The 27,010-nt window shown below is 43.4% G+C and overlaps 10 protein-coding genes across 18 annotated transcripts; 4 read left to right on the top strand and 6 right to left on the bottom strand.

Moving 5' to 3' along the window:
* Window positions 1-25: 25 nt before the first annotated feature.
* LOC115769129 (U4/U6 small nuclear ribonucleoprotein Prp3) lies at window positions 26-2,296 on the top strand. The gene is made up of 2 exons (XM_030713838.1): window positions 26-1,382; window positions 1,472-2,296. The coding sequence occupies exons 1-2, from the start codon at window positions 323-325 to the stop codon at window positions 2,224-2,226; spliced, it is 1,815 nt and encodes a 604-aa protein (XP_030569698.1). The 5' UTR covers window positions 26-322; the 3' UTR covers window positions 2,227-2,296.
* A 13-nt stretch (window positions 2,297-2,309) lies between these two features.
* LOC115769099 (exosome complex component MTR3) lies at window positions 2,310-3,528 on the bottom strand. Its single transcript, XM_030713813.1, has 2 exons — window positions 3,238-3,528; window positions 2,310-3,173 (listed from the first exon to the last, which is right to left on the bottom strand). Exons 1-2 carry the CDS (start codon window positions 3,380-3,382, stop codon window positions 2,332-2,334), a joined length of 987 nt encoding a protein of 328 aa, XP_030569673.1. The 5' UTR covers window positions 3,383-3,528; the 3' UTR covers window positions 2,310-2,331.
* Window positions 3,529-3,613: 85 nt separating this feature from the next.
* Window positions 3,614-6,709, top strand: LOC115769089 (26S proteasome non-ATPase regulatory subunit 2). Its single transcript, XM_030713803.1, has 2 exons — window positions 3,614-5,640; window positions 5,706-6,709. The coding sequence occupies exons 1-2, from the start codon at window positions 3,736-3,738 to the stop codon at window positions 6,546-6,548; spliced, it is 2,748 nt and encodes a 915-aa protein (XP_030569663.1). The 5' UTR covers window positions 3,614-3,735; the 3' UTR covers window positions 6,549-6,709.
* Window positions 6,710-7,912: 1,203 nt separating this feature from the next.
* LOC115768438 (ficolin-1-like) lies at window positions 7,913-9,125 on the bottom strand. 2 transcript variants are annotated; one of them, XM_030713008.1, is made up of 2 exons: window positions 9,023-9,125; window positions 7,913-8,954 (listed from the first exon to the last, which is right to left on the bottom strand). In XM_030713008.1, exons 1-2 carry the CDS (start codon window positions 9,086-9,088, stop codon window positions 7,944-7,946), a joined length of 1,077 nt encoding a protein of 358 aa, XP_030568868.1. In that variant the 5' UTR covers window positions 9,089-9,125; the 3' UTR covers window positions 7,913-7,943. The 2 variants fall into 2 exon arrangements, with proteins under 2 accessions (XP_030568868.1, XP_030568861.1); XM_030713001.1 differs by having other exon boundaries at window positions 9,014-9,124.
* A 671-nt stretch (window positions 9,126-9,796) lies between these two features.
* On the bottom strand, window positions 9,797-11,706 carry LOC115770211 (Golgi reassembly-stacking protein 2). Its single transcript, XM_030715410.1, has 2 exons — window positions 11,536-11,706; window positions 9,797-11,410 (listed from the first exon to the last, which is right to left on the bottom strand). The coding sequence occupies exons 1-2, from the start codon at window positions 11,579-11,581 to the stop codon at window positions 9,987-9,989; spliced, it is 1,470 nt and encodes a 489-aa protein (XP_030571270.1). The 5' UTR covers window positions 11,582-11,706; the 3' UTR covers window positions 9,797-9,986.
* Window positions 11,707-11,924: 218 nt separating this feature from the next.
* Window positions 11,925-12,889, bottom strand: LOC115770219 (probable prefoldin subunit 6). 2 transcript variants are annotated; one of them, XM_030715422.1, is made up of 4 exons: window positions 12,736-12,889; window positions 12,437-12,660; window positions 12,148-12,373; window positions 11,925-12,090 (listed from the first exon to the last, which is right to left on the bottom strand). In XM_030715422.1, the coding sequence occupies exons 2-4, from the start codon at window positions 12,507-12,509 to the stop codon at window positions 12,012-12,014; spliced, it is 378 nt and encodes a 125-aa protein (XP_030571282.1). In that variant the 5' UTR covers window positions 12,510-12,660; window positions 12,736-12,889; the 3' UTR covers window positions 11,925-12,011. The 2 variants fall into 2 exon arrangements, with proteins under 2 accessions (XP_030571282.1, XP_030571291.1); XM_030715431.1 differs by having other exon boundaries at window positions 12,437-12,576.
* A 154-nt stretch (window positions 12,890-13,043) lies between these two features.
* LOC115770186 (polycomb protein Su(z)12) lies at window positions 13,044-17,912 on the top strand. 6 transcript variants are annotated; one of them, XM_030715368.1, is made up of 7 exons: window positions 13,044-13,785; window positions 13,850-13,896; window positions 13,956-14,439; window positions 14,514-15,363; window positions 15,457-16,289; window positions 17,024-17,263; window positions 17,371-17,451. In XM_030715368.1, the coding sequence occupies exons 1-6, from the start codon at window positions 13,551-13,553 to the stop codon at window positions 17,251-17,253; spliced, it is 2,679 nt and encodes an 892-aa protein (XP_030571228.1). In that variant the 5' UTR covers window positions 13,044-13,550; the 3' UTR covers window positions 17,254-17,263; window positions 17,371-17,451. The 6 variants fall into 6 exon arrangements, with proteins under 6 accessions (XP_030571228.1, XP_030571239.1, XP_030571250.1 ...); XM_030715379.1 differs by having other exon boundaries at window positions 17,024-17,253; window positions 17,371-17,420; XM_030715390.1 differs by having other exon boundaries at window positions 17,027-17,454.
* Window positions 17,913-19,143: 1,231 nt separating this feature from the next.
* On the bottom strand, window positions 19,144-20,271 carry LOC115768213. The gene is made up of 2 exons (XM_030712731.1): window positions 20,209-20,271; window positions 19,144-20,153 (listed from the first exon to the last, which is right to left on the bottom strand). The coding sequence occupies exon 2, from the start codon at window positions 19,979-19,981 to the stop codon at window positions 19,208-19,210; it is 774 nt and encodes a 257-aa protein (XP_030568591.1). The 5' UTR covers window positions 19,982-20,153; window positions 20,209-20,271; the 3' UTR covers window positions 19,144-19,207.
* A 56-nt stretch (window positions 20,272-20,327) lies between these two features.
* On the bottom strand, window positions 20,328-21,725 carry LOC115768203 (metaxin-2). Its single transcript, XM_030712719.1, has 2 exons — window positions 21,387-21,725; window positions 20,328-21,326 (listed from the first exon to the last, which is right to left on the bottom strand). Exons 1-2 carry the CDS (start codon window positions 21,471-21,473, stop codon window positions 20,601-20,603), a joined length of 813 nt encoding a protein of 270 aa, XP_030568579.1. The 5' UTR covers window positions 21,474-21,725; the 3' UTR covers window positions 20,328-20,600.
* A 133-nt stretch (window positions 21,726-21,858) lies between these two features.
* Window positions 21,859-24,972, top strand: LOC115768218 (rho GDP-dissociation inhibitor 1). 2 transcript variants are annotated; one of them, XM_030712744.1, is made up of 5 exons: window positions 21,859-21,995; window positions 23,568-23,761; window positions 23,828-23,937; window positions 24,000-24,114; window positions 24,702-24,971. In XM_030712744.1, exons 2-5 carry the CDS (start codon window positions 23,578-23,580, stop codon window positions 24,896-24,898), a joined length of 606 nt encoding a protein of 201 aa, XP_030568604.1. In that variant the 5' UTR covers window positions 21,859-21,995; window positions 23,568-23,577; the 3' UTR covers window positions 24,899-24,971. The 2 variants fall into 2 exon arrangements, with proteins under 2 accessions (XP_030568604.1, XP_030568612.1); XM_030712752.1 differs by lacking the exon at window positions 21,859-21,995 and having other exon boundaries at window positions 24,702-24,972.
* The last annotated feature ends 2,038 nt before the right edge of the window (window positions 24,973-27,010 follow it).

The raw sequence follows: 27,010 nt of genomic DNA, 5'->3' as shown, positions 1-27,010 counted from the left end.
GTTGATTTACTTGGGACATTGTTAAGCTATGTTTTAAAATTGCCTTTTATGTTACAATAACTAAAGGTGCTGTTCAGTTTGTAACTCAAAATACTAGTTCGATTAAACTAGTTTAAAAGTGAGCAACGCAACTCTAGCTGTCAGTGGGAAGAAGAGTGGAACAACCCTGTCTTTTTGCCAAAGAAATTTTCACGTAAACGTTTTTGCAGATAAACATACAACAAATACCAAAAAATAAAGCATTGCGGATTAAGCGGAATGTGCAAAGTTTTTGGTAAATAACTTTTACGTCTTTAGCCAGTTCAATTTAATTGCGAATATTATGTCGTCCATTATAACGCGCAAGGATGCCGAAAGCGCCGACGCCGACGAACAAAAATCGAAATCAGCCAACAAGCGCAGCGCTGCTGGCGCCGACGTCGGCGTCGATGCTGCGCCTAAGAAGTCACGCTTCGATGTCAAGGAAAAGAACGGGGGGGCGCCCCCCATCGATGCGATGGCCTCATCGCTGAGCTCCACACAAATCAAACTGATGATGGCGCATGCCCAGCGCGAGATCGAGGAACGCAAGCGGGCGCTCAGCAATCTACGTGACAAGGATCCCCTGCTAGCGTCCGTGCCACAAATCGGAATGCCCGTTGCACTGGCTACCCAGGCGTTAGCCAAGAAACCAACGCCCGAGGACGCAGACAAGGCCAGAAAGATTGCCGAATTGCAGGCACAAATACGCGCCAAGTTAACCGGCAATCTGGCCAATATAATCCAACAGCAGCCCACGGCGGTGGCAGCAGCAGCTGCGGCCGCTGCTCAGCAACAGCAGGAGCGACCCAAACCGCTCATACTGGACGAGGAGGGGCGAACCGTGGACAAGAGCGGACGTGCCATCAACATACCAACAGTGACGCCCACGCTCAAGGCAAATATACGCGCCAAGAAGCGCGAGGTGTTCCAACGCCAGACAACGGGCAGCGAAGGCAGCAGTCATAGCGGTGCCACCAGCACCGGACAGGACGATGCCATCAAGTATTTTGATGATCGAATTGCTCAAAAGCCGACGCTGCGAAATAAACGCACGTTGCGATTCCACGAGCCCGGCAAGTTCCAGCAGCTGGCGGAGCGCATGCGTATGAAAAGTCAGTTGGAGCGTCTGCAGAACGAGATATCTCAAATAGCACGCAAGACGGGCATATCTTCGGCCACAAAGCTGGCATTGATTGCACCCAAGCAGGATATGCCCGATGATGTGCCCGCCATGGAGTGGTGGGACTCGGTCATACTCAGCCAGGATATGCAAACACTGGATGAGGCGAGCGGCAAGATCAGCATCCGCAAAACGGCCATCAGTAATCTCATCGAGCATCCCACGCAAATGAAGCCACCAAGTGAGTAAACCCTAATGCCGATTTTGTGCAAAGTATCGAAATTTGGGCTTGCATAAAATGTTGATGACTAATACTATTCCATTTTGCAGATGAGCCTCTGAAGCCCGTCTACTTGCCCGTGTTCCTCACCAAAAAGGAACGCAAAAAGCTGCGTCGTCAGAATCGCCGTGAGGCCTGGAAAGAGGAGCAAGAGAAGATACGCCTGGGCCTGGTGGCGCCGCCGGAGCCAAAGCTGCGCATATCCAATCTGATGCGTGTGCTGGGCACAGATGCTGTGCAGGATCCCACCAAAATCGAGGCGCACGTGCGCGAGCAAATGGCCAAGCGTCAGAAGGCTCACGAGGATGCCAACAACGCCCGAAAGCTGACGAGCGAACAGAAAAGCGAAAAGAAACAGCGCAAACTTAAGGAGGACACCAGTTGCGGTGTCCATGTTAGCGTCTACCGTATACGCGATCTGCAGGACAACCAGAGCAAAAAGTTTAAAGTCGAAACGAATGCCAAGCAGCTGCAAATGACCGGCAGCGTGGTGCTCTTCCGGGATTGCTGTGTTGTTGTCGTTGAGGGTGGGCCCAAGCAGCAGAAGAAGTACCGTCGCCTCATGCTGCATCGCATCAAATGGGAGGAAGATCTGGTGAAAGGTAACGATGGCCAGGATGTGGCCAATTCGTGTGTGCTCGTCTGGGAGGGCACCAGTCAGCGTCGGCACTTTGGCGAAATCAAATTCAAAATATTTCCCATGGAGAAAATGGCACGCGAATTCTTCCAAAAGCATCAGGTCGAGCACTACTGGGATCTGGCCTACTCGGGCGCTGTGCTGGAAGCCTCTACGGATCAGCAGTAAACAATCTGGCGACATCTAGCTGTTTAGACCACAAAATTTGTTAAAAGTTTAGATATATAAGCTTAAAATTATAAACATTCAGGTTTTATGTACAAAAATGTGCATTTATTTCTTTGTGTACAGATCCTCCCTAATGTTGGACTGTATAAACTCATGCAGACCCTGTTGCTTGAGTCTTTCGATTATTGTCGCCAAGCGCTCATCCTCCAGCCGTTCCTCTGCCCGCTCACGCATATCCAATATGTGCTGCTCCTTGACACGCTCGGTTAGCACGCGGCGTATCAGCTGGCGCAGCGACTTGTTAATCTCCAGGGTATAGTCGAGCAGCCTGACGTAGGTCTCGGGCTTGAGATAGCCACACTGTTGGCACTGCGCCAGCTGCTCAAAGGTGTCCATGCTGGCGTTAATCAACAGTCCATGCTCCTGTATCGCAGCTTCTTTGTTGCTGTCGCTGCTGCTGCCCACGAGAGCATTGCCGCCGCGATGTTGCCAAAGCAGTTCCTCCACCTTGGCACTGGGATTGACAAAGACATAGCCGCGGTAAATGCACGCCGTGGAGGCGGTTATCAAGTCATATGTGGATATGCCGCATTCGATCAGAGCCACGCCGCAGCAATTGATCGCGGTGCTCAGCAAACAACCATCGTCATCCAAGATGAGCACTCGGATGTCCAGCTGAAAGTTGAGGAATTCATTGCGGCAGACGAGCGGCTGCAGTGCCTTGGTCAGCATGCTGCCCAAATGCTTTTCACGCTCCGGCACCGATTCCAGCTCGCCGCTGGCAAAGGCCGCAAAGTTCACATAGCAATTGATGACGCCCATATTCACACGGCGGGCACTGGAACGGACGAGCTCACGCGGCGGTGCCACAATGGCCAGCACTTTTGTATTGCCATATTCCATGTACGCAGATCCACGTACCGTTGTCAGAACGCCGGCACGTATAACTGTAAATGCGATTTGATTGTAACGAAACGAATCCAGCAAATGATTTTTATTCTCGATACCCACAGGTGGAGCGAGGTGCAGCCACAACCTCGGTCGGCTTCTCTATGCTTTCGAAGAAATCCTCGCAATCCTTGGGCGTCGTATATAGTTGCTCGGCAATGGTAGCGCCATCGAGCAGCGTATTTTTGGTTTGTGTAATGCGCAACATTATTTTACAAAATGCCGCAAAATAAAAGCAAATAAAAACATGTGTTTTGAATATGCAGCCAGTGCTGAAAAATACGGTTCTACTGAAAAATGCGCTTAGAGCGAACAATCGATTTGTATCGATATCGCTATTGGGTGTATTAATGTGACGATGTCTCGATGTTTCTTACATCACTAATTACAAATAGTTGGCAACTCATGCTTTTGACAGCTCAAAAAGCGCTTTGTAATTCTGCTTAGTAGTAAAGAAAAGAAAACGAGAATAAGCGGAGAAAAGTGAACGCCGCATTATTGAAAAATACATTTTTTATATTTATAAATTCAACAAAGGGCCCCAGACGCGCAACGCACAGCATGACTGGTGAAACCAAGCTGGAGAAAAAGCCACTTGGCGATGCCAAGGAAACCAAAGGCAAGGCCCAAGATGCTGGCAAGGCCAAAAAGGATGAAAAGGAGCAGCAGCCAGAGCTATCCGACGAGGATCAACAGCTGCAGGAGGAGCTGGAGATGTTGGTACTGCGCCTGCAGGAAAAGGACAAGAAATTGTATCAGCCAGCATTGGAGATGATGGCCAAGCTGATACGCGCATCGACCACGTCGATGACATCGGTGCCAAAGCCACTGAAATTCATGCGTCCCCATTACGAAACCATGAAAACGGTGTACAAGCACATGCCCGATGAGCGCTCGCGCCAGCTGTGCGCCGACATCATCTCGGTGCTGTCCATGACCATGGGCAGCGGCAAAGATTGCCTGGCCTATCGTTTCCTCTGCGATCGCACGCAGACCATCGGCGACTGGGGTCACGAGTATGTAAGGCATTTGTCGGGCGAGATATCGGCCCACTATCACGACACTACGGGTGAGTTTCGCACCCAGCTAATCGAGCTGGTCAAGCAGATAATTCCGTACAATATGGAGCACAATGCGGAGGCAGATGCCTGCGATTTGCTGATTGAGATCGATCATTTGCATTTGCTGGCCGAATATGTGGACGAGTCGGCCTATCCGCGCGTCTGCCTCTATCTGCAGTCCTGCTATCCGTATGTGCCCGAGCCGGACAATACCATCATACTGGAGACGGCCCTGCAGCTGGCCCGCAAGTTCCATCAGCATACGCAGGCGATGCGGCTGGCGCTGATGCTTAACGATATGGGCAAGATTGGCGACATATTCAAGGAGCCCAAGGAGCCGGCCATGCAGAAGCAGCTCGCCTTTATGCTGGCCCGCCAGCAGGTGTGCCTGGACCTGGACGAGTCGCTATCGGACTATGATGATCTGATGGAGATTATGTCCAATGCCAATTTGAATAAGCATTTCTTGAATCTGGCCCGTGAACTGGACATCATGGAGCCAAAGACGCCCGAAGATATTTACAAGTCGCATTTGGACAATTCACGCTCGCGCTTTGCATCCATCCAGGTGGACTCGGCCAAGCAGAATTTGGCCGCCAGCTTTGTCAATGGCTTTGTAAATGCGGGCTTCGGCGTGGACAAGCTGCTCTCGGAGGATGGCAACAAATGGCTGTACAAGAACAAGGAGCATGGCATGCTCTCGGCCACCGCCTCCCTGGGCCTGATTCTGCTTTGGGATGTCGACGGTGGCTTGACCATGATTGACAAATATCTGTACTCCACCGACGACAACATCAAGTCGGGTGCCTTGCTGGCCTGCGGCATTGTCAACTGCGGCATACGCAACGAGGTGGATCCGGCTCACGCCCTGCTTTCTGACTATATTGATAATCAGAATACGTGCATGCGCATTGGTGCCATTCTGGGCCTGGGCATTGCCTATGCTGGCTCCAATCGCGCCATTGTCATCGATACGCTGAAAACGATCTTCGCCAGCAATGGCAAGACGGCTGCCAGTGTCGAGATTCTGGGCATAACTGCTCTGTCGCTGGGTCTGATAAGCGTTGGCTCCTGCAATGCTGAGATTACGGAGATCTTGCTGCAGACCATCATGGGTCTAACCAAGACGGATCTGAAGGATACCTATACGCGTTTCCTCTGGCTGGGCCTGGGACTGCTCTACTTGGGACGCCAGAAGTCCACTGAGGCTGTCATGATGACCCTGGAAGTGCTCGAGGAGCCGTATCGCAGCATGGCCACCACCATGGTGGATATCTGCGCCTATGCTGGCACTGGCAATGTGCTCAAAATTCAACAGCTGCTTCACATTTGCTCCGATCACTATGAGACCGCCAACGCCGACGAAGAGAAGGAGAAGGGCAAGAAGGACAAGAGCAAGGAGAAGGTAAAAAAACTCAAATTGTCTTGATTTAATCGTCTCCAAATTTGTATAACTTTTTGTCGTTGCAGGAAAAGGATAAGGAAAAGGAGAAGGAGAAGGAAAAGGAGCGCGAAAAAGATCTGTCGGCCACACAATCGATAGCTGTCCTGGGCATTGCACTCATCGCCATGGGCGAGGACATTGGCGCCGAGATGGCGTATCGTTCGTTTGGCAATCTGCTGCGCTACTGCGAACCGGCCATTAGGCGTGCCGTACCGCTGGCTTTGGGTCTGATATCGGCCTCCAATCCCAAGCTGAACATACTGGACACGTTGAGCAAGTTCTCGCACGACAGCGACGCTGAGGTGGCGCACAATGCCATCTTTGCCATGGGCCTGGTGGGCGCGGGCACCAATAATGCGCGTCTCGCCTCGATGCTGCGCCAGTTGGCCCAGTATCACTCGAAGGATCCGAGCAATCTGTTTATGGTGCGCATTGCCCAGAGTCTGACGCATTTGGGCAAGGGCACACTGTCGCTTAGTCCCTATCACAGTGATCGCCAGCTGATGAATCCCATGGCTGTTGCTGGTTTAATGGCCACATTGGTGTCGCTTCTTGATGTCAAGAATCTAATCCTGAATCGTTCCCACTATCTATTGTACACCCTGGTGCCGGCCATGCAGGCACGGATGCTCATCACATTCGATGAGGATCTCAGTCAGCTGCAGGTGCCGGTCCGTGTGGGCATTGCCATCGATGTCGTTGGCCAGGCGGGCAAACCGAAGACCATAACCGGCTTTCAGACGCACACCACGCCTGTGTTGCTGGCAATTGGGGAGCGCGCCGAGCTGGCCACCGATGAGTACATCTCGCTAACACCTGTCATGGAAGGATTTGTTATATTGAAGAAGAATCCTAATTTTGTCAAGTAGTCGCTTCTATTAATTAAGGCTATGTAAAGTTATGTCGCCCGATTAACAAACAAACCCAAAATTAAACCTAACCGAAAAATAAATGGTCGTCTCTTCATTGGCAATTAACGCATATGTCATAAATAAATAAAAATCTAAATATATTTACTTACGTATTAAAATCATGTCGTTCAACTGTCTGAAAGAGAAAGAAGAAGCATAAGGCGGCTTAGAGTAAGTGCAGGAAAAAGAGAGACGAATCAAGATGGCAGGCATACAGATTATTCAAATGCGTTGGCCACACTGTTGCCAGTTTAGCCTTTTTCTAGCTGAATGTGGCTATTTGCAGAGGTAATCAACTGTAAACAGTGGAAATTTTGGACAAATTCAGCTAACTAATTTAGCTAAATTTCTATTAAGCACTTTTTAGAGGGTATTATAATTGCAGAGGGTATTCAAATTTTGTCTCGTTATGTGTAACGCATATAAGAAGTCATCTCCGACCCTATAAAGTATATATATTCTTGATCAGTATCAATAGCCGAGTTGATATAGCACATATCTGTCTAACTGTTTCTATACGTGATGAAACTTTGCATATGTCTCTCTTTCTGTTGAACGCAGAACATATGTCGGAACCGACTGGATCGGAACATTATATAGGAACGATCAGTCGAAAAGTAGATCCATGTGAATAACTTTTTTGTTTAAGCAGATATCTTGACCAAACTCGACACTTCTTAGTTTCACTAACCCAAATCCTATCAACATCGGTTCACTATATCATATAGCTGCCATAGAAACGATCGGTCGACAATTAGGTACTTGTCTGGAAAACTTTTTTGTTTACCAAGTTATCTTACCAAAACTTGGCACTAATAAGTTTTAATATGTCCCCCATGTGAATAGAAAATCTCATCAACATCGGACCACTATATCATATAGCTGCTATAGGAAAGATCGTTGGAATGGTAGAACTAATATAAGGGAAAATATTCTGTTTTCAAAGAAGTCAGTATTTTCGAGCTGCATTGTTCTGTCATATCTGCAAAAGGGTATTAAACTCTTCGACATGCCGAAAATATTCTTAGATTATCGTATAAAGTAAACTTGATCTACATTTGGTAAAAGGGAATTTATACAAAAACGTAAAGTTAACGTTTTTTTAGCAAGAGTCAAGATTTCATCTAATTCTACGCCTAATTTTTGTTTACCCTTACTTTTATTATTTTATGATCAAATTAGTTAACGACTTCGTTTCCAGTTATGTCTCTTGATAGTATTATGCATGGTCTTTCGTAATGCCCGTGTCTCATGTGATTATGCAGACAGATCCCTAACAATTCGTCAAATCGATTTGATTGGGTCTGAGTAAAACTTAAAACTTGACATATTCAGCAATTTATTGAATGATTTTTAAGTGTAATTGATCGGACGAACTAGCATGGTAACGGATTTGAGAGTTCTGTCCCGATTCCAGTACATGCCCTGATAATTTTCGGTTTCATAGTTGAAGTACTTTCCATTCAGATTGCTGCTGCCTGCCAGATCCTTGGTATACCACCAGGCGCCATGGTAATAGGCGGCATTATTCTGATCCGCGGCATTGTCGTTATCCTGATCGAATGTGGAGAACTTCATGTGGACACTTTTGGAGAGCTTGTCATCGGCACTGCCGCTCATGCTGCCCAACTTTCTTAACTCGAACTTGGCGACTTCGTTGCCAATCTCGAAATGATTATAGCGAGCATAGCTGGTCTTTCCATTGAAGTCCTCCATGTGTATGTACAGCTCATGCGGCTGATAGCTAATCATGCGGTACAGATTCTCCAGGCCGATAAAGAATTCTGAGTTTTTTTGGCCAAAGCCCACGATATACTCCTGCCAGCTTCGGTAAAAGTCCACGCTGCCATCGAACCGGCGCTGGATGACCGTCCAGCCAGGACCTGCTATGCTGCCATCGCAGAGCACAGTGATCGGCTCCAGGCCAGGCAGTTGGATTGTTTGCAGGCCCGATCTATAGCCCATGGGTAAGCAGCTGGTGGCCGCCGCCGGTGGCTTCTCTATTGGCTGCGGAGTGGAGGATGCACCTGAGCCTGGACTGTTCTGGCCCAGTTGGGTGAGACATGTCTTCAGCTGCTGCTGAGCAACGTTCACCCGTGAGGTTTCATTATTGTTTAGCATTTGCTTGTACGTCTCGACGATAACCTTCAGTTCGCTGATCTTGCCCTTCAATTGCACGGCAGACACACCTGTGCACGCAGTGCTGCACTTGTTGGTCAGACCCTCATTGGTCTCTTTGAGGGACTTAATCAGTTCGTCCTTGTAACGATTCTCAGCCACCTTAATTTGCAGCTCGTTTAGTTTTTCTTGCAGCTTCGCATTTATCTGCTTAACGTTTTGCACCTGTACGCTTATCTGATTGGTCTACAAGGACGAATTGATTATATTATCATTAATCCTTATATGAATCAACTGCAACTCTCCTCTCTTACCGGCCATTGGGCATTTGCAGCTCCTAGCAGAAATCCAACCAAGGCAAGTAGCAGAGCGTTATGCATCTCTTCGGCTTTTTAGTTAAACTATTCCTTGACAGAGCAACAATTGAACTGAACGTGAGATTCTCAACTTTAAAGTACACGTTGGGCTTAAATGCATTTATGAGCTTAAACTGTGACCGTCAGACTTCGTAATATCATTTAAGTAGTTATGTAACTCCTACAGAATTTACCGTGAAGATCTATATATATATATAAGGCCAGGGTTTTCGACTTGCAAGTTAGGGAAAAGATTGGTCCATGTTTGATTGAAAAGCAGCAAAAACAAGTTATCTAAGCGTCGAACCAACAAGCGAGAAGTTGGCGGTTCAGATTTAGCAGAAATAGTCAGCTTGTGTAGTTCAGGCGAGAATTTTATTCGAGAATAAAGTCATCAAATCTTAACAAGCGACTTTTCCGATGGGATTACAGGCAACAAAAACCAATTACGATAATAAGAATATAGAAATCGGGTCTCAGCAGTTGTATAAACATTAATCTAGTAGCACGCATAAGTTATAAACAAAAGCCAGTATTATAGATTGCACAAGTAATCAAATTGTTTACTAATCCTTGCCGCGTGCCTGACTCGCGCACACTTCCTACATACAGGGTTAAATCATATGTTACAGTACATTACTTTGCAGGTATATATATATATATATATATATATATATATATATATATATATATATATATATATATATATATATAAATATATATTTATAAATGTGAATGTATAGTTATGTTTATTAATGCATTGCGCACTGAAATGTTTCGACAGTTGTCACTTGTGATTTCGCTTCCTCGCAATTTGATTCATAAAAACAATCACACGATAAACTTAACGACAATTTATGCAAAGTCGCAATTAACGTACAGAAGTTGAAATTGGTTAACATAGCTGAGCTCCTGAGTCGATTTAAGCACTGGACATTGGAGCTGGTGGCTGTGTTTGTTCCGTGCTGGGCGCTGCCAGCGGCGGCGGCGTTGCTTGCGTCTGTGGCGTAAACACATGTGCCATCTGCGGCGGCAGCGGTGTCGGCTGCGTGGGAAACAGACCTCCCATGGCTGGCTGCACCTGTGGATACGTGGGCACCGTCTGGGCAGCGGAGCCGGCTGGATACGAGAGAGCCGCCGGTGCCGACATGTATATCTGTTGCTGTTGCTGCGGAAGTGCGGCCATCGAGAACATGGGCACCGCCGGGGCTGGCAGCGTGGCTGTAGTCGCCTGTGGAAATGGTAATTGAGCGGCAGGTATGCCGCCAATGCCAACGCTCACGTTCGCATTCTGTTCTGGGGCATTGGGATCGAATACGCCGGGTATAAAGATGTTCGCTGGTGGCGCCACAGGCTGGGGCGGTCCCACGGGCTGAGGTGCGGCCACGGTTTGAGGCGGTGCCACGGATTGCTGCGGTGCTGGTGTTTCTGGTGCGCCAGTTGCGGCTGCTGGCGTTGCAATGCTGTCGGATGGCGCGGCCAGCTGCGGCTCATTGAGCGTTGCTTGGGTTTCGAGTGCAGCTGTTAACGCATCCGTGGCATCATCCGGATTGAAGTAGGTCTTGAATATGCTCTGTGCTGGCGGCTCTATAGTTGGTGGCCGGATCTCGGCGTTTGTCGAGCCAAATGTGTTGGCCAGTGGCGGTATATAAGGCAATGTTGGTGCAACAACGGCACTGGCCGCTGCGGCCGCAACGACAGGCGTCGTTACGGGATTAGCCGGGCCAACAGGTACCGCCGCAGCCGCCCCAGCTGATGGGGACGGCGAAGGTGCAGGCTGCACGGGTATGCGATGCAGATAGCCATAGCCAATGCCACAGCCCAGAGCGCCCTCGCCGCCCCAGGCAGTATTGGGCTTAATGGTTACTTCCCGGCAAGCATCGTCGTCCAGATTGTACACGTACATCTTGAGGGGCTGTTGCTCGTGCGTCTCGATCAGCGTAAACAGATCGTCGTTCTCATGGCGTATGGCATCGGCGCCAATCACATAGTCGCTGTAGGCGCGCAGGCCGGCCAGCTCGGCTGGTGAGTTTGGATGCACCTCCAGTATGTGCCAGACGCTCTCGTTGGCGCCCTCAAACGAACAGAAGCGTATGCTCACGCCCAGCAGTCCCTGGCCACCCCAGTTATTGCTGGGTGTCAGTGTGAGTTCACGGACAGTTTGTGTTTTGCTCGAATAGACTGTGATGCGAACAGGTTTATCAACGTTTTGACGCAGCAGCTCCTTGAGCATGTCATTGTCCTGGTCCAGACGTGTGCCTGCTATGGCCACGATAAAGTCAAAGAATGCCTCCAGGCCAGCCTTTTGGCCGGGCGAGTTGTCTTGCACCTTGAGTACGTGGTAGCCTATTGTTGTTAAAATGAAAATGTGTGTTTGTTTTACTTGAATGTCATTGTGTGCGTGTGTGCATATGATTGGTTCTCGGTTCTTCTGCATTAATTGAGACCGTTTACGTGGTTGTGTACGTTACCTTCAGTGCCACCGCCGGGTACATGAACGCTGTGACTTGATCCCATTGTTTTCTCCCTTTAAGCAACAAATATAATAATGACTTTATTTGCTGACTATACAGCTAAAATTGTTTAATTTTGATGCGGCACTAAAGAGAGTTCTGTTCTTCGTGGCAATTTTTGTGGTACGGATTCCAGTGTTTTAAATGCTCTCGGTCAATGCATCTCGCTCACACAAGTACCAGGGCTGCACGACTTAAATAGCTTGTTATCGATATTCGTTTTCTGTTCTTTACACATTTATTATTATGTTAAGTTGACAGCAAGCATAAGACAGATGCGGGATAACTTTACATTTATACAGATTCCCGTCCGCCCAATGGAACATCCGCATCTATAAAATATTTGCTTTCAGGTGTTTATATTTGATTTCAAGTCAATGCGGATGTTTATTAAAAATGACAAACAGTAATAAATAATCGTTAGGCAGATGGTTTCACTTCATGGCAGCTGCGACTTGCCATTGCTGCTGGTACTTGGATACAGCTTCGCGATGTTTCAGCATATCCTTCTCCCTGCAATAAGAATATTTGTTGCTAATACTTGTAACTGGTGCTAAACGGTACACGTACATATTCTCCAGTGTATCCGTGAAACTTTTCAGCTCCTTCGAGATGTACTCAATGCGTTTGCCAACGTTTTGCCGCGAGTCCTCCAGCTCTTGTTTCACCAGAACTGGTCCAAACAATTTGTACACTTTATTGTCGGGCCCAAGCAGATTTAGTTCATCCAGCACACACTTGTTCTCATTTAGCTGACTCTCTAGGAGTGCCCGCTGCTTAACTATTTTAACACAGGCTGTAACAAAATACATTCGGATTTATGTATATTGCCTGCCAGAGACTTAATTAATTTGCTTACATTTTTGTAGGTTTTGGTATGACTCAACCTCTGCTTGCATTTTTTTATACAACGCTGCACTGTTTTTATCCATTTTGCTTGTTTTCTATGCGGGATTTATAAGAATTCTTGAAGTTTTAAAAACAGTTGCCGGTTTGCGTCTGTAAAACAATTTGTTTAACCAAATTAGAACAATGCTTCTGCTGTCTCACAGTTGTCTGCGGGTATGAAGCTGCGAGTTATTGCTGCGTGTTGTTGGTTGAAAGTACTATTCAATACAATAGCGCTAGTAAATTTAAGTTTTTTATATTAAAATTTACCTCCTTTAAAAGAATTTAATACAAAAATTAGGAAATACTACTCAGAGCTGCAAACCAACAGTGCACGCTTTTATGTTAAAATTTGGCGTTGCCAGACACAGAATGCAACACTTCATAACAGCTGACAATAAATTCAATAAAAAATGTAAGTACAGACACTGTTAATAACTTTTTTAAGTTTAAAAATATATAAATATTTGTGACAAATATCAAAGAAAACTAGATTTGCTGAAACAACAACTAATAAAATGGTTTTAACATTAATTTATAGACGTTACAATGTTGTAAAACGCTTCAGGGGTGTGTTTCAGTCGCAGGGGTAAAACGCACGGTACGATTTACTAGCTTTGCTGTATGAGGATATATTTTCTTTATGTTATACACCAGTATATCACAAACAAAACAAAGATTTAGCTAAAAATGTAAATTTAAATATAGCAGCATGTTCGTGTGATAATAGTCCTTGTCAATACTAGTTGTGCGAGCACGCATCATTCAGTCGTATCGTTGCGCGGCTCCTATAATAACACCAGAAACGCTGCAACAAAGCATACGGTTTCGCGCCGAAAAAGAAAACGGCGAAAAACACGAAGGAAAAGCCGAAAAATAGAAACAACTACAATTTTACGCACTAAACAAACATAAACATGTTTTAAACATAAACATGTTTTAACAATCAATAGTTTGTTTGCTGAAATTGCAGCAACGCTACAGGCAGCAGGGCGAAGTGTGTGAGTGCGTGTGCAAGCAAGCGGCGCGTTTGTAAAACGGCTGAGGTAGAGGCCCTCCCTCCTTCTGCACCCCCTCAAAACACAATGGCACCCACAAAGAAACGCGAAAGAGACAATGGCGATGGTGCGGGCGTTGTAGCCAACAACATAAACGGCCTAAACAATGGCAGTGGACATGGCTCAGATGTTGCTACAAACGAAGCGTTGGCAGCGCCAGCGGCAGCAGCTGCTGCATTATCAACGACACTTAACCATGAAAGCCATGCAAAACTTAACGGACATCAGCAAGAGCAGGAACTCTTCTTACAGGCATTTGAAAGTATGTTTGTATATCGTCCGTTCAGACTAATCACAGTGTCTAACTAATCAATAAACTTTAACAGAACCCACACAGATCTATCGTTACCTACGCAATCGCCATGAGACAAACGTAAGCTAAATTATTGCTATTACATACATGTCCAGATTTATGCATCTATTATATTGCAGCCCATATTTCTAAATCGCACGCTCAGCTATATGAAGGAGCGCATGTCACGGAACAACAAGAAACGCGCCAGTTTCAAGATAGACTCCATACTGGACACAATTACCCAAAAGTCTGAGGCTGTAACCCAAAACTACCTGCATGTTATCTATGACTCCCTGCATGAAAAGCTTAAACCACAAGACAACGATGAGCTGCTGAGGCAGGCGCAGGAGCAGCTGCTCTGCCAGGCGGGTGAAAGGGTCTGTGTGGAGACAACACTTTATAAGATAACGCGCAGCAAGCGCAAGGATAGCACACTAGACTTTCAAGAGCTACTGAGCAAGAGCTGCCAAATTGTTTACAATCCCAATGAAGGCATCGATGAGCATGCCACCATCAGCATACCCTTGCAGACAATGCGACCCATGGGTGATCAGCATACGCTCTACAAGCTGCTCTTTCGCATTAAGATGCAGCCCCAAACGTGCAACGATGAAAATGCTGGTGAGAAACAACTTAACATAATGCACATTGTATCGAAGAATGGGACATTTATTTATGTTTATTTTTGTCAACAGCTACACCGCCGAGCAAACGACCACGTAGCAATGAGAAGATGTACGGCTCGGAGTTGATTTTGTACGAGAAGTCGAGTGGTTTCATCACCGAAGGCGAATACGAGGCGATGCTGCAGCCGTTGAATTCATCTAGCATTAAGTCGTTCTCACCAAAGAAATGCACCTGGGAGACCATGCCCGATAGCTACATTCCACTTTCGCTGACCTACGATGTGTACCAGCAGAGTCCCATGCTTAAATTCCATCTGACTTTGTCCAATGAGCAGTTGCCCGACATAATTGCCGCACCGGAGATACAACGCTATGTACATCATTTGGATGCCGAGGCGGATCTTAGTCACATGAATATCAACAATAACAACAACAATAATAATAACAATAACAATTGCAGCGGCCTAAAGAACGGCAGCATTTGCAAGGCAGTGCCGGAGCACATACAAATCGTCTACAATTTCATGTACAGCAACAACACACGCCAACAGACGGAGTACACTCAGGAACTGAACTGTCCATGGTGTGGATTGGACTGCCTGCGTCTGTATGCGTTGCTTAAGCATCTCAAGCTGTGCCACGCACGCTTCAATTTTACGTACCAGCCAGCGGGCACCGGCGCTCGCATCGATGTGACCATCAATGATACCTACGATGGCTCCTATGCTGGTTCACCCTATGATCTGGCCGGTCCATCGGGCTCGTCGTTCGCACGTACCTGTGGTCCGGTTAGGCGCACCTCGGTCACTAGCTTAATGGTATGTAGGCCCAGACGCCAGAAGACCTGCCTAGATGAATTCCTGGAGTTGGACGAGGATGACATCAGTAATCAGCGTTCGTACATAACTGGACATAATAGGTGAGCAGTAAAGCTAAGTAAAATGATTCTCTTCCAGAGCATTCCTAGTCTAGTTGCGGTTTTGGTATAACAATTGATGATCCATTCCCACAGGTTGTACCATCATACGGAGACTTGCCTGCCGGTGCATCCTAAGGAGCTAGACATTGACTCTGAGGGCGAAAGCGATCCACTTTGGCTGCGCCAAAAGACCATACAAATGATCGATGAGTTCTCCGATGTCAACGAGGGCGAGAAGGAGCTAATGAAGCTTTGGAATCTGCACGTGATGCGCCATGGCTTTGTCGGTGACTGCCAGCTGCCATTGGCCTGCGAAATGTTTCTGGATGCCAAGGGCCATGAGATTGTCCGCAAGAATCTCTATCGCAATTTTATTCTGCACATGTGCTCGCTGTTCGACTACGGCCTGATTGCGGCGGAGACGGTGTACAAGACGGTGCAAAAGCTTCAGGGTCTGCTTAGTAAATATGCTGCCGGCCAGGAGCTAATGCAGCGACAGCGTGAGGCGCAGCTCAAATACTGGTTGGATGTGGGCATGCACAAGAAGCAGGATGATCTTAAACACAAGTCGCCACAAAAACCAACGGCTAACTCCAGCAACGATATGCCAACTACCTCATCAGGCAGCACTGCCAGCGCCATGCAGCCACCCAAGCGCATGCCAGCTAATCTTAAACGGGCTAATGCCGCCGCCGCCTCCGCGGCTGCAGCAGCGCTTGACGGCCAGGATAGCGCTGCTGCCAATGGCAACAGTAGCAAGAATGTGGCCAAGAAGAGTGCCGACCAACCCGTTACCGCTAATCTGGCCAATACGCGCGAGCGCCGATCCGATCCGTGCCTAAAGCGAAGCGCTAACAGCGGACGCCTCAGTGCGCCCGATAGCAGAACTGCCAGCTCTTTAGCCAAGCGCAAACTGGGCGCTAAAGGTAAGTGAAGGCCAGACATGGCCTGCTCGAATTTCAAGCACATAACATTCATCAATCATCATAGTCGCATCATTCTGCTTTATCATATTCATGACTCATTTGTCTTTGAGTAATGAGAGTACAATTTAAATGTATTCCTTTTTTCCGCCGAGTTCTTAAAGAATGCTAACAATGAACGCAGTTTCACAGATTGTCATTTAACCGCTTTTTTAACATATTGTACCGGCTCCGTAATACGGTTTCAAGATTAAATTATAAATAGCTTTGCTTGTTCCCATTTAAAAAGAAAACACCCAGTTCAAAGTTGACCAAAAGCTTTGGACTCTTTACCCAAGTGTCTCTATTAGTCGCCTCGTACGACAAGCGGGGACATGCTGTGGAGGTATTCTGTTGCCCGCCAACCACACGGGTGATATCTGGACACATGTACATAATCCTTAATCATTCATGCAAATACACACATACTCGTACACAATCATTACACTGAAGGATCACTGCGCCATCGCCATCGTCATGTCCATGAGAGGTTCTCATTGATAACGCCAAAAAAAAAAAAAAAAATATATATATATATATAGTAAAAGAGAAACACCTAAAAATGTATTCAAAATTTGTATCAAAATTTGTATTATGATGGCAAATTGCCCAATGTTTTTTTTCTCTCTTTCTCTTTGTTTTCTATTTTTTGTTTGTTTTGGATTTACATTTATTGTACTGTGTGCTTTGGCTAACAGCAGAAATGGCTGATGTGGAGCAGTTGGAAGAAATGGCCGCTATGGACGTGCCTCAGGTTTTAGCTGCTGCTGCTGGCAATGACAATGACAATGACAATGGCAATGGCAATGGCAATGAGAATGGGAATGGTGTTGATGATGTTGAAGATGCAGCAGTTAATCAGGTTGATGTTAATGATGATGATGATGATGTAACTGGGAATTCTACTGCCCCCGTTTATGATAATTAAGTTAGCAAATGTAATTCGTAATTCGCATTTAACACTTGCATTCATTTTTCCAACTATTTAACACACACACACTCTTTCTCTCTACACACACACAAACACGCTCACACACATACACAGATACTGCTGTGATCAGCAAACGGCAGCGCTATAGCGACAGCAGCGCCAGCGTCGGCATGGGAGCCAGCGGTAACGGTTCATCGACACGCAACAAAAGCAATAATCATACACTGCCAGCAAACAGCAACAACAACAACAATCGACGTCGCTCTGCCATGGAGCGAAGCAGAGCGAACAGCACTGCCGGCGGCAGCGCAGCGACGTCTCATGGGCTGCGCACACGGCTCTCAGTGCCAGTAACCAAGTACGAGAGGCGCTGACGCAAGCGGCGCTGCTGCTGTTGCTGCTGCTACTGAAATTCAACGGGATGAAAAGGGACGACAAAATGGCGGACGATGGCGTTTCGTTAGATTTGATAAGTTAATAATTATAGATTTTCGATATCCCGTTCTGTCTATGAAAAAAATGATACTTTTTTATTATAATTACTATTATTATTATTATTATTATTAGTGTGTTGTGTTAATTTTATCCAATTTAACGTATTGGACAACTGTAAAGTCTTGAATTCACTTAACCTCATTTCAAAAAAAAAAAAAAAAGAAAAATCAAAAATCATTTTCAATTTGAGGTAAAAAATAATTAATGCACCGATATACATATATATTTTAATGGAAGGTTCTTAACAATTGCTACGGACAACAAATAACGCATATTTCCATTTAAAGAATTTTAATAATTACTTACGATTCTATTTTAAAACCATGTACATTGCAAAATGAATTTGTGTATGCAAATCTATTGAATTCTATACGAACTCAATATTTATAAAGTATATTGTAATTAGCACAGATGACATGTATTAAGAGAGTTTACAAAATAATTAAATCCAAAACAAACAGTTTAGGAAATTAATAAACAAAAATCTACTTTAGGATCGCCGAATAAAATGTTGCATATATTTTTACAGTGCACTTAAACTTGTTTCTATGGTTGGGAATATTTGAATAAACTTTATATAACGATGGCTTCTTAGATTAGCTAGAAATTGGGCCATAAGGCAAGGAATGCTGAACGAAATAAATATAGTATACGTTGAATATGCAAAAACCGATGAAAAGGGATTCATCTGAAATAATTGAGTGTTATACTAAAGCATTCAATCTTCAATTGAAAGTAGCCGAGAATCTATGCAAGGACGAACTAATAAGGTCTCTCAGATGGACAATAAAGATAGATTAAAAGATGAAGAGTGTGAGATTGGAAATAACTGTGATATTATGCTCAGTTTGGAAGTGAAAATCAGATAACTAGAAAACTAGCTGCTCCACTAACTATTTAAATAAAGTGTAAGACCAATTAAACATCTGATTCATACAATATCCATACAGATCGCCGCGGAGGGATTATCAATCAAAGAGTCAATGGTTCTGAGAATTTTTTATAGAAATTGAGCTGATTACCATAACGTGTTGTTCAACATAATTAATATGAATAGTTTTGGAGAATCTCCATCGCATTCCGAGTGACAATCCTTGCGGGCTCTATGGCCAGAAAAGGTATAATTTTGTTGCCTTTGGAGGCGAAGCTTCACAGTACCAGCTCATGGAACTGCATGATATGGAGTTCTTGGAGACCATATGAAAAATCAAGAACCAAGAAAATATACAACTTATGATTACAATAATGATGACTGGGAGCAGACTAGGTTTTTAAATATGTTTAGCAATCTTAAGGGTAGATATATAAATATGCGCATACAGGACAAGCAAGGATTGCATATGAACTCTTAAAACTGTAACCATGCTAACAATTCTTACTCTTATCTTAGCGTTAGAGTTTGATATCAATATGTCTATTTATTCTATTAATTTACAAAGTTTGCTTATGTTATAAACTACAAAACAGGCTTCACGTCGTTGAGCTGCACAGTGTGCCTGGCCAAATTGGTCTGCCTTTCCTCATTAAACTCCAGCAGAGTTCGCTGCAGACGACAGCGCAAAATATTTGCATCCTCTTCGCGCAGTGTTTGCAATTCACTGAGCAAAAATGCCATCAAGGCCTCGTTCCTATCCGGCGATTGAAAGTGGGTTTCTCCTAGCTGACATATGGGATTGGCCACATCTGCGGCTGATCCTGTGATACTTTGGTTTAAAAGAGTCTCCGAAAATGTGGCCTTGGGCAATGAGGAGTCGGCTGTGACTGTTTCAACGCCAGACAACGATGCGGTGTCCAATGCACTGTCATTGCTGTCCTCAATGGAGCATATGGATGTAGATGGCGTGGGGCTTTTGGCAGGAGCAGCCGCTTCAGGCGGACTCTTATCGATAAACGAAAGTGTCTTAAAGTATTTCCAATAGAACATTTTGGTTCTTTGGCATTGACGATATTGTGATCGTAGGCTCGTCCACTTTGCTTGTAGTTCAACATCATCATATTGGCCATTGAATTCAGCGGCTATTCTTGACCAGGCCTCCTTTCTTTCATGTTTATTGGCATTCCTTATGTTGGGCGAGTTCCAAATGCATAATTCCTTTTTCACCTCGCGTATTAGTTTATAAATGTCCTTTGTCTGCCAGATTGCTTTTACTTTTGGACGCTTTGAATTATATATTTTCTTGATCACCGCTTTGTCAGCAACAGCTGCTTTGTTCTCTTTCTGTTTCTTCATTCTATGAAATATAGCAATTGGAGCACTATTCCAAATTGTAGCAAAACAAAATTGGTTTGTCCGCGTATTTAAATTTACTTTCAACAAATGGCATGCATTTCCACAACAAAATGGTCAATGCAGAAATTCGACCTATCGATAAGAAACAAAAATCATCGCTACGCTCTGTAAACTGGGGATGTAACTCTGTTAAATAGGAAGAAGTCTGTTAAATTTCAAATGCCTACATTACGGTAAATGTTTATTTCCATTCATTTGCAACCCAAAGTTGATATTTCTTTATTTAAAAAGACTAGATGTAAATGTTTAACGAGCTCGAATTTATTTTATATAATATTTGTTAGACGCGTCCAGTAACATTTGTTTATTTGCTGTAAGAAAAATGTTTTGTATTAATTCAAGTCAAAATATTCCATAATTGAAGTTGGGGTTTGCTGAAGCCAAGCCGTGATAAAAACAAAAACTACAAATCATGTTGATTGTTTTGGCATGTGTGTATAAATGCATAACACAAAATCATTAAAGCTGTGGGCCAACAATATCGGAAGCTTAAGAAAATAGATAATTTTGCCATATATTCTATATGCACAAAATAATAACAGTGAAAACCATCTAATAACTAGTCTTGCAAGCACCTCATCTGAAAGTATTTCTCATCGATGAAGCGACAAAATGCCACCAGATGCCCAAATTTTTGCACTGTTTGTGCCAGCGCCATGTTGGGTAGCCTCGTTGTCAATATGGTGAATAAATGGCCAAAGGCAATGGCATCCAGTTCACATGGCTGGTCACCAAAGAAGAAGGGCGTATCTGGCGATTCTTTCAGTTTATATTCAAGCGTCTCACAGCATTTGGCCACTTTCTCGATGACATGATCGATGCTCAGATCGTGCCATTGATACACCTTCAGTTGGCGCAGTGCATTGCGACGTTTGCTATAGTTTTGTATTATGTTTAATGGCCAGGGGTATACGGCTCCATTGCGGGGTGCTGTTATCTCTTTGTAGACGCGCTCGTTCTTGAAGCTAACATACAATTCCGCCATGGTAAAGATGTTTTCCACTAGCGAGACATATGTACGCATATCCGCCTTCTCGTCTTCATCCTGCCAGCTGCCTATTGCCATGTCCTTCTGTTCCACAAAGTTCACAATTGGCTCAAATTCGGCAAAAATGAACGCGCCCGCGCGTATAAATGGCAATTTGGTCATCCGGCCGCCGGGTGACATGTGCTCCGCATTTGCGCAAGACCGAACGCCAAAGGGCAGATTGCACATCTTCAAATATGCCTTGACAGCCAGGCAGCTAGCGTTCTCCGGCAATAAAATTTGTTCCGCCTCAAAGGGCTAACGGGATGGTATAAAACATATTTATATCAGATTTGACTTTTGCCGCGTCCATCCTACCTGATAGAGTGTGGCATCTTCGGGCCAAGGCTCCTCAGCCAGTTTGTCGGCGGTGTGAAATTGATTCAAATATTGGGAACTTTGCATTTTTAGTTGATAAATATTAAGCCTTTTATGCGGCGATGAAGTAATAATCAGCTGTCCAAGCAGAGGTTAACAACACTGGCAATGGTTTCCGTGCACAGCGGCAAAAAAACAAATGCTAGTTATAGTATTAGTGACAATATTTGTGTTTTTGGCAAATAAACCATTTGAAACACTAATTATTGATTAATATTCGTAGATCGTTTTGACTATTAAATTTTAATTTGGTTTTTATATGAAGTAATTGTTGCAATATAAATGAATTATAAACTGATAGTTATTTGTAACAAAATAATCGTACGACGGGACTCGATACTTTTGCATACTTTTCTCAAGTATCGGGTACGTAATTTTAACGCTCATCTCTAATAGATTGTCACAGCTTGAACCTCTTGCTGCTCGTGTTTTGTTGTTTTTGCTTGTTTATAATAAAGTATTAAAATTATTTGTAATTGTAAAAAAATATCGGCAAAATTTTTGAGTACTATAACTATACTATATAACTAATATTTGGAGAATACAAAGGTGAGTTTCCGGTTAGTACGTATACGTGTAAATATATGCAAACGTATGTGTGAAGGCAAAAGAACAGTATAAAAATCAGTATTAAGTGAAAAGTTAAAAGCATTCGCTTATCTGCTAGCAGGAGCTGCGCCACTCCCGAAAAATTTGCTGGCTAATAATCAAAAAAACGCTATTTATGCCGGCCTTACTGCGTGCGTGTGTGCGTACATGCGTTTGTGTTGGTGTGCGTGATTCATGCGTCTGGGTCTCTGCCGCGGCGTGCCGTGCATTTTTTTTTATCAGGCTGCCCAAGCAGCGGCGTCATCACGGTGTTCATTTCCTTGAACTGTTCCCTCAGTCAGCATCGCTCACAGTTTGACGGGGGGTCGTCTATGTTCATTTTCCCAATTTCGTGGGTTTCTCGTTTGCTTGTCTGGATTTGATGTTTGAAATTTGTTTCGTTTGATCGTTTTGGCTGTTTTCAAATGTTGTTATTTCGCTTGCTCTTTGGCCTGTTTATTTTGCATTCACACTTAATTAATTTTCGTTTAGTAACTCAATTCAAATACACTGGAATTTGCCAAAAAAATAAAAAAAAAAGTGTAGAATTTATTCTAAGAAAAAGTATATATATATTTCTTGCTTTTTTTCTTTCTTTATTTGAGTAATATGTATGTACTGAAAATATCAAAGCAAAATTATACAAAAGTGAATAAAAATACAATTTTATTATCTCGATTGTCGCAGGCCATGCGTCACAATAACAATTACAGTACCGAGAATAAGTCAGCAACTATATTTAATTTAATACTTAATGCATTTGATTAACCCATTCAAACCAAACTAGGAAATATTGTAATTGAAATTGAACGAAATTATCGTTTCACAGAAATGGAAATGGGTATTTAAAACAAAGCAACCTCCATGCAGATAATGAAAAACAAAGCCAACAACAAACTCAGATAAAGAATACAAAAAAACAAAAAAAATGTAAAATGTTTGCGTGTGGGGGCTATCGTAGTCGTAGTCAACCCATTCTGGTCAATATTATTCAATGTCGGTCCGACCACCTCCTCGTCCCCTCCTCAACCCAGCAACAGTGTTCGCTCTATCGCTGTTAATATGTTTCTGCCTTATCTGTCCATGCGGGCCCGTATTTGGCCAGTTCTCTGCACATACACATGTATGTATGTGCACATACAAATAAATTCATGTATGTGTATGTGTGTACATATATATATATATATATATGTTTGCATACGAAGCCAGCTGCATCCATGTGTTGACCAGCTTTCTTTCTGCTCCTGCAAAGTGTGGCCAAAGTAGCGTTCATTTATGTGTTAATAATTTGAATTTAATCAATATTATTGAACGAAAAAACAAGCATATATAGTGTTACGCTGGGTTGGGTATTTGTAGCATACACATTTATTATTTAAATTAGATATTTGTTATTAAAAGTATATATACGTTCATTCATAGGTATATATTTGTAAGAAATATGTGCCATTATGCTCCGCAAGCAAAAGAATTCCTTAACAGCATTGCACATTTATACTTATGTTATTAACATTTCCTTACTCTGGATTACAGTTAGAGTGCCATGGCCGAAACAGAGACGCACCAACATGCTGATCCACATGATGAGGATGTGCACGATGCCAATTATCAAGCCCCACCTGAGAAGACTATTGAAGATCTGATGGCTGCCGATCAGGAAGATGAGAGTTTGCGACGTTATAAGGAGGCTTTGCTGGGCGCAGCGCAAGCGGAAAAGATTATTGTTGGTCAGTATGGACAAAGATTAAGATTGAACAAGTTTGGTTAACAATATATTTTTTACACCCATAAAGAACCGAATGACAGCCGAAAAGTTATTGTTAAGAAGCTGGCGCTAGTCGTCGAAGGACGCGATGATATGGAATTGGACTTAAGCGGCGATATTAGTCAGCTCAAAAAGCAGGTTTGTTTTATATTTTACACTCTCTTATGCAGTCATAACTGATTTTTTGAACTTTAACTCAGCTCTTTGTGATCAAAGAAGGTGTTCAATACAAGGTGCGGATCGATTTTATTGTACAACGTGAAATTGTGCATGGCCTCAAGTATGTGCAAAAGACCTACCGAATGGGTGTGCCAGGTAAGCATCATATCATCATATCATCCACACAAACTGACTAAAAGGGAACTTTGCGAGTTGTGGGAATCATGGCTGGGACAACAGATATCTGATGTAACTAAGCAATCACCTGCTGCTTATATATCTATATATATCTCAGGCAATGTTTGATTTTGGTAAATGATACGTGCATAACACCTGTCCAGTGTCAGTTGGCGCTGCCCAGCTCAGTGTCGGCACTTGACGGGCTTTCAATGGTCGCAGACACATTGCTGTATCTCTTAGCTAGTGTTAGTACCTTTTATACCTTCAAGCAAATCAGATTAGATATTTTTGTACAATGGGCAGCAGCTTCGATGGCACAGCTTTGCTGTGCGGGTTATTCAGTGTAGCCTACATAGTTGTTATAACATTTGCAATATTTACAATACTAATGTGCTAAAACAACATTAAATGCGAAATTTGTTTGTATTTGATTGCCTAACCCATGCTGGATAATTAATTCATATAAACCTAAGTTGTTGGTAAGCCCTTGCTTTGTCGCTTTACAATAGTTATGCTTAAAATAATAATCGTATTTTCTAATAAAAATGTTTTATTTTTCGCAGTGGACAAAATGACGCATATGGTCGGCTCCTATCCCCCCAAAAAGGAAATACAATCCTATTTGACGCCAGCTGAGGAGGCGCCCTCGGGCATGGTATCGAGGGGCACCTACTCCGTATCGTCGGTTTTTACGGATGATGACAAGCACATACATCTTAAATGGGATTGGACCTTTGAGATCAAGAAGGACTGGGCATAAGACATACCACCCACCTACACACACACACACACACACACACACACACACACACACACACACACACACACACACACACACACACACACACACACAACTTCGCACAGACACTATACACACAGCCACACAAACATGCACACGCATACAACTTGTCCCAAATTAATGTAAACTATTTTTTGTGAATTTGGTAACAAACAATGTTAAGCAAAATTCCTGTTTGTCAAGTATTTTTGTTAACGGTATTACCTTAAATGTTTTTGCAAATATGTAAATGAAGTCGTAAAAAGTATTTTTGATACAATATAAATGAAATGTGTGTGTTAATAATAAGTACTTCACGCCTATGTTGCTTAATTAAAGCAAGTCAGTCAGTCAGCCAGTCAGTTAATCAATCAATCAGTCAGTCATTTGTACCAATTTAACTCAGTCAGTTCTAAATGCCATTGGATATGTATAACATAAACTTTCAAAATGTTCTTAAAACGAGCGATAAACTTTAAGAAAGTTTTGTGCATTTTGCCTTGTATTAAAAGCGTAAACGTAATGAATGCCTCCTTGATTCGATTCGATACGTATTAAGGAATTCGTTTAAAAATGAAAATAATATCCAAAAAGATGTTATCCACCGCATCTTTAATATATACACTATATGTATTTAATGTAAGCGTAACTGTTCAATGCATTTGATAATTAATTGTAAAAGCCAGAACATGAAAGAGCTCGTTCTGTATTCGATTCTTACTATCTGCCTGTGTAATTTGTGAACAATTTAAGTGAATGCAAGCAACTGAAAAGCAATGAGAATAAAATGTATTAAAATGTATAACACATCACATCTTTTCGTTTATTACTTGAATTTGAATATTAAGTGAAAGTTGCGCATACGCCACGTATGCATACAGAAAATGTATACGAACATTTTGTGCAGGGCGTAGCGAGAACGAGAGAGCGTTTTGCTAGCTTTCGCTTAGGATTGTGTTCAACTTGTTGTCCTGTGTTAATGCAATTTAAATTACACAAAATAATACATGAAATATTTAAATGTACATTTGCCAAAAATATAAATGGACAGTTCAAAATCATGGGATTGCTCCAGGAAATGGCGTGAGAAACAAAACGAATTGCGTGTAATGGGACATTTATATCATAAAAGGCCTGTGGCAATTTTTTTGTAAAAACAACAAACAGGAAATTGGTCAGAGTAGAGATTTTTTTTTGTTATTTCGGACAGCATGCACAAATTATGTTTGTAGAATAGTTAGGATAAAGTATAGAAACAAACAAATAATGTGGCGTAATTCAATTTTGAATTCAACTAAATGCAAGTTCGCTTTTCTGCTGCCCTTTGACCGTAATGGATGGACAGCAAGCAGCAGCTGCATCCCAGCAGCTCCTCCTTAGTCCATATTTGGCCTTGACCCGCCCTCACACTTTTTACAGCACGAAAAAGAAGCAAGACAAGGGAAAAAGGGTTAGAATATTGACCTTTTAATAGTGCTCGGCTTGGTAATGTCCTACGTCTGGTTTTTGATTCAATAAAACCTTGGGTTGAGTATAATTGAAAGAACCTTCGAAATTCGAAAGTTTAAGGGTTTTCCCTTACTTACTCTGCATGTCCCTCTACATGTCACATATTCCTTCTTATTTTTGCATGTATTATATAATATCGGAACCCATAATACCCTGTTTAAGGCTAAACAGGGTAACAAATGGATAGCGCGAACATTCTACCCGTACGGAGGCATTTTAAGTGCAGCTGCTGCGAATGGCTTCTGAGCGCTTGCTACCTGTATATATTAATTTCGTGAAAGTTATATTTGTATTTATAGACTGTTTTGCTACTTTTGCAAAATCCGTGTCTGTTGGCCATTATTCACGCATAAATATACTGTCATATTTGACTTTTAGTTAGAGCTAATAAAGCTAAAGAACCTACGCATAAAATTCAATAACGCATATTGTCCCTTTTGCTGGGCTTAACTGCCAAATGTGTCCATTAAAAGTTAATTGAATATGCCAAAAGATTTGTGCGTGCGGTTCATTTCGTATGCCGAGACGCAAGCGAACGTGTAAAAGTTTTGGGGACCTGCGTTGCGCATGATGAATTTAATTTGG

Source organism: Drosophila novamexicana, unplaced genomic scaffold (genome assembly GCF_003285875.2).
Source record: "Drosophila novamexicana strain 15010-1031.04,08,12 unplaced genomic scaffold, DnovRS2.1 tig00000009-arrow-pilon, whole genome shotgun sequence".
Lineage (NCBI taxonomy): Eukaryota > Metazoa > Arthropoda > Insecta > Diptera > Drosophilidae > Drosophila > Drosophila novamexicana.
This window is presented reverse-complemented; position numbering and strand designations above follow the sequence as displayed.

Coding starts and splice junctions, on each gene's coding strand:
- LOC115770219 (XM_030715422.1), bottom strand. CDS start 12,509: ATGGATAAAAACAGTGCAGCGTTGTATAAAAAAATGCAAGCAGAGGTT. Junction 12,374..12,436: donor ATACCAAAACCTACAAAAAT/GTAAGCAAATTA, acceptor ATTTTGTTACAG/CCTGTGTTAAAATAGTTAAG. Junction 12,091..12,147: donor ACGGATACACTGGAGAATAT/GTACGTGTACCG, acceptor TTCTTATTGCAG/GGAGAAGGATATGCTGAAAC.
- LOC115768213 (XM_030712731.1), bottom strand. CDS start 19,981: ATGAAGAAACAGAAAGAGAACAAAGCAGCTGTTGCTGACAAAGCGGTG.
- LOC115768203 (XM_030712719.1), bottom strand. CDS start 21,473: ATGCAAAGTTCCCAATATTTGAATCAATTTCACACCGCCGACAAACTG. Junction 21,327..21,386: donor AAGATGCCACACTCTATCAG/GTAGGATGGACG, acceptor CCATCCCGTTAG/CCCTTTGAGGCGGAACAAAT.
- LOC115770186 (XM_030715351.1), top strand. CDS start 13,551: ATGGCACCCACAAAGAAACGCGAAAGAGACAATGGCGATGGTGCGGGC. Junction 13,786..13,849: donor CTTCTTACAGGCATTTGAAA/GTATGTTTGTAT, acceptor AAACTTTAACAG/AACCCACACAGATCTATCGT. Junction 15,364..15,456: donor TACATAACTGGACATAATAG/GTGAGCAGTAAA, acceptor CCATTCCCACAG/GTTGTACCATCATACGGAGA.
- LOC115769129 (XM_030713838.1), top strand. CDS start 323: ATGTCGTCCATTATAACGCGCAAGGATGCCGAAAGCGCCGACGCCGAC. Junction 1,383..1,471: donor CACGCAAATGAAGCCACCAA/GTGAGTAAACCC, acceptor TCCATTTTGCAG/ATGAGCCTCTGAAGCCCGTC.
- LOC115769099 (XM_030713813.1), bottom strand. CDS start 3,382: ATGTTGCGCATTACACAAACCAAAAATACGCTGCTCGATGGCGCTACC. Junction 3,174..3,237: donor GGCTGCACCTCGCTCCACCT/GTGGGTATCGAG, acceptor TCGCATTTACAG/TTATACGTGCCGGCGTTCTG.
- LOC115768438 (XM_030713001.1), bottom strand. CDS start 9,088: ATGCATAACGCTCTGCTACTTGCCTTGGTTGGATTTCTGCTAGGAGCT. Junction 8,955..9,013: donor CCCAATGGCCGGTAAGAGAG/GAGAGTTGCAGT, acceptor TCGTCCTTGTAG/ACCAATCAGATAAGCGTACA.
- LOC115770211 (XM_030715410.1), bottom strand. CDS start 11,581: ATGGGATCAAGTCACAGCGTTCATGTACCCGGCGGTGGCACTGAAG. Junction 11,411..11,535: donor ACCCGGCGGTGGCACTGAAG/GTAACGTACACA, acceptor TAACAACAATAG/GCTACCACGTACTCAAGGTG.
- LOC115769089 (XM_030713803.1), top strand. CDS start 3,736: ATGACTGGTGAAACCAAGCTGGAGAAAAAGCCACTTGGCGATGCCAAG. Junction 5,641..5,705: donor AGGACAAGAGCAAGGAGAAG/GTAAAAAAACTC, acceptor TTGTCGTTGCAG/GAAAAGGATAAGGAAAAGGA.
- LOC115768218 (XM_030712752.1), top strand. CDS start 23,578: ATGGCCGAAACAGAGACGCACCAACATGCTGATCCACATGATGAGGAT. Junction 23,762..23,827: donor AGCGGAAAAGATTATTGTTG/GTCAGTATGGAC, acceptor ACACCCATAAAG/AACCGAATGACAGCCGAAAA. Junction 23,938..23,999: donor TTAGTCAGCTCAAAAAGCAG/GTTTGTTTTATA, acceptor ACTTTAACTCAG/CTCTTTGTGATCAAAGAAGG.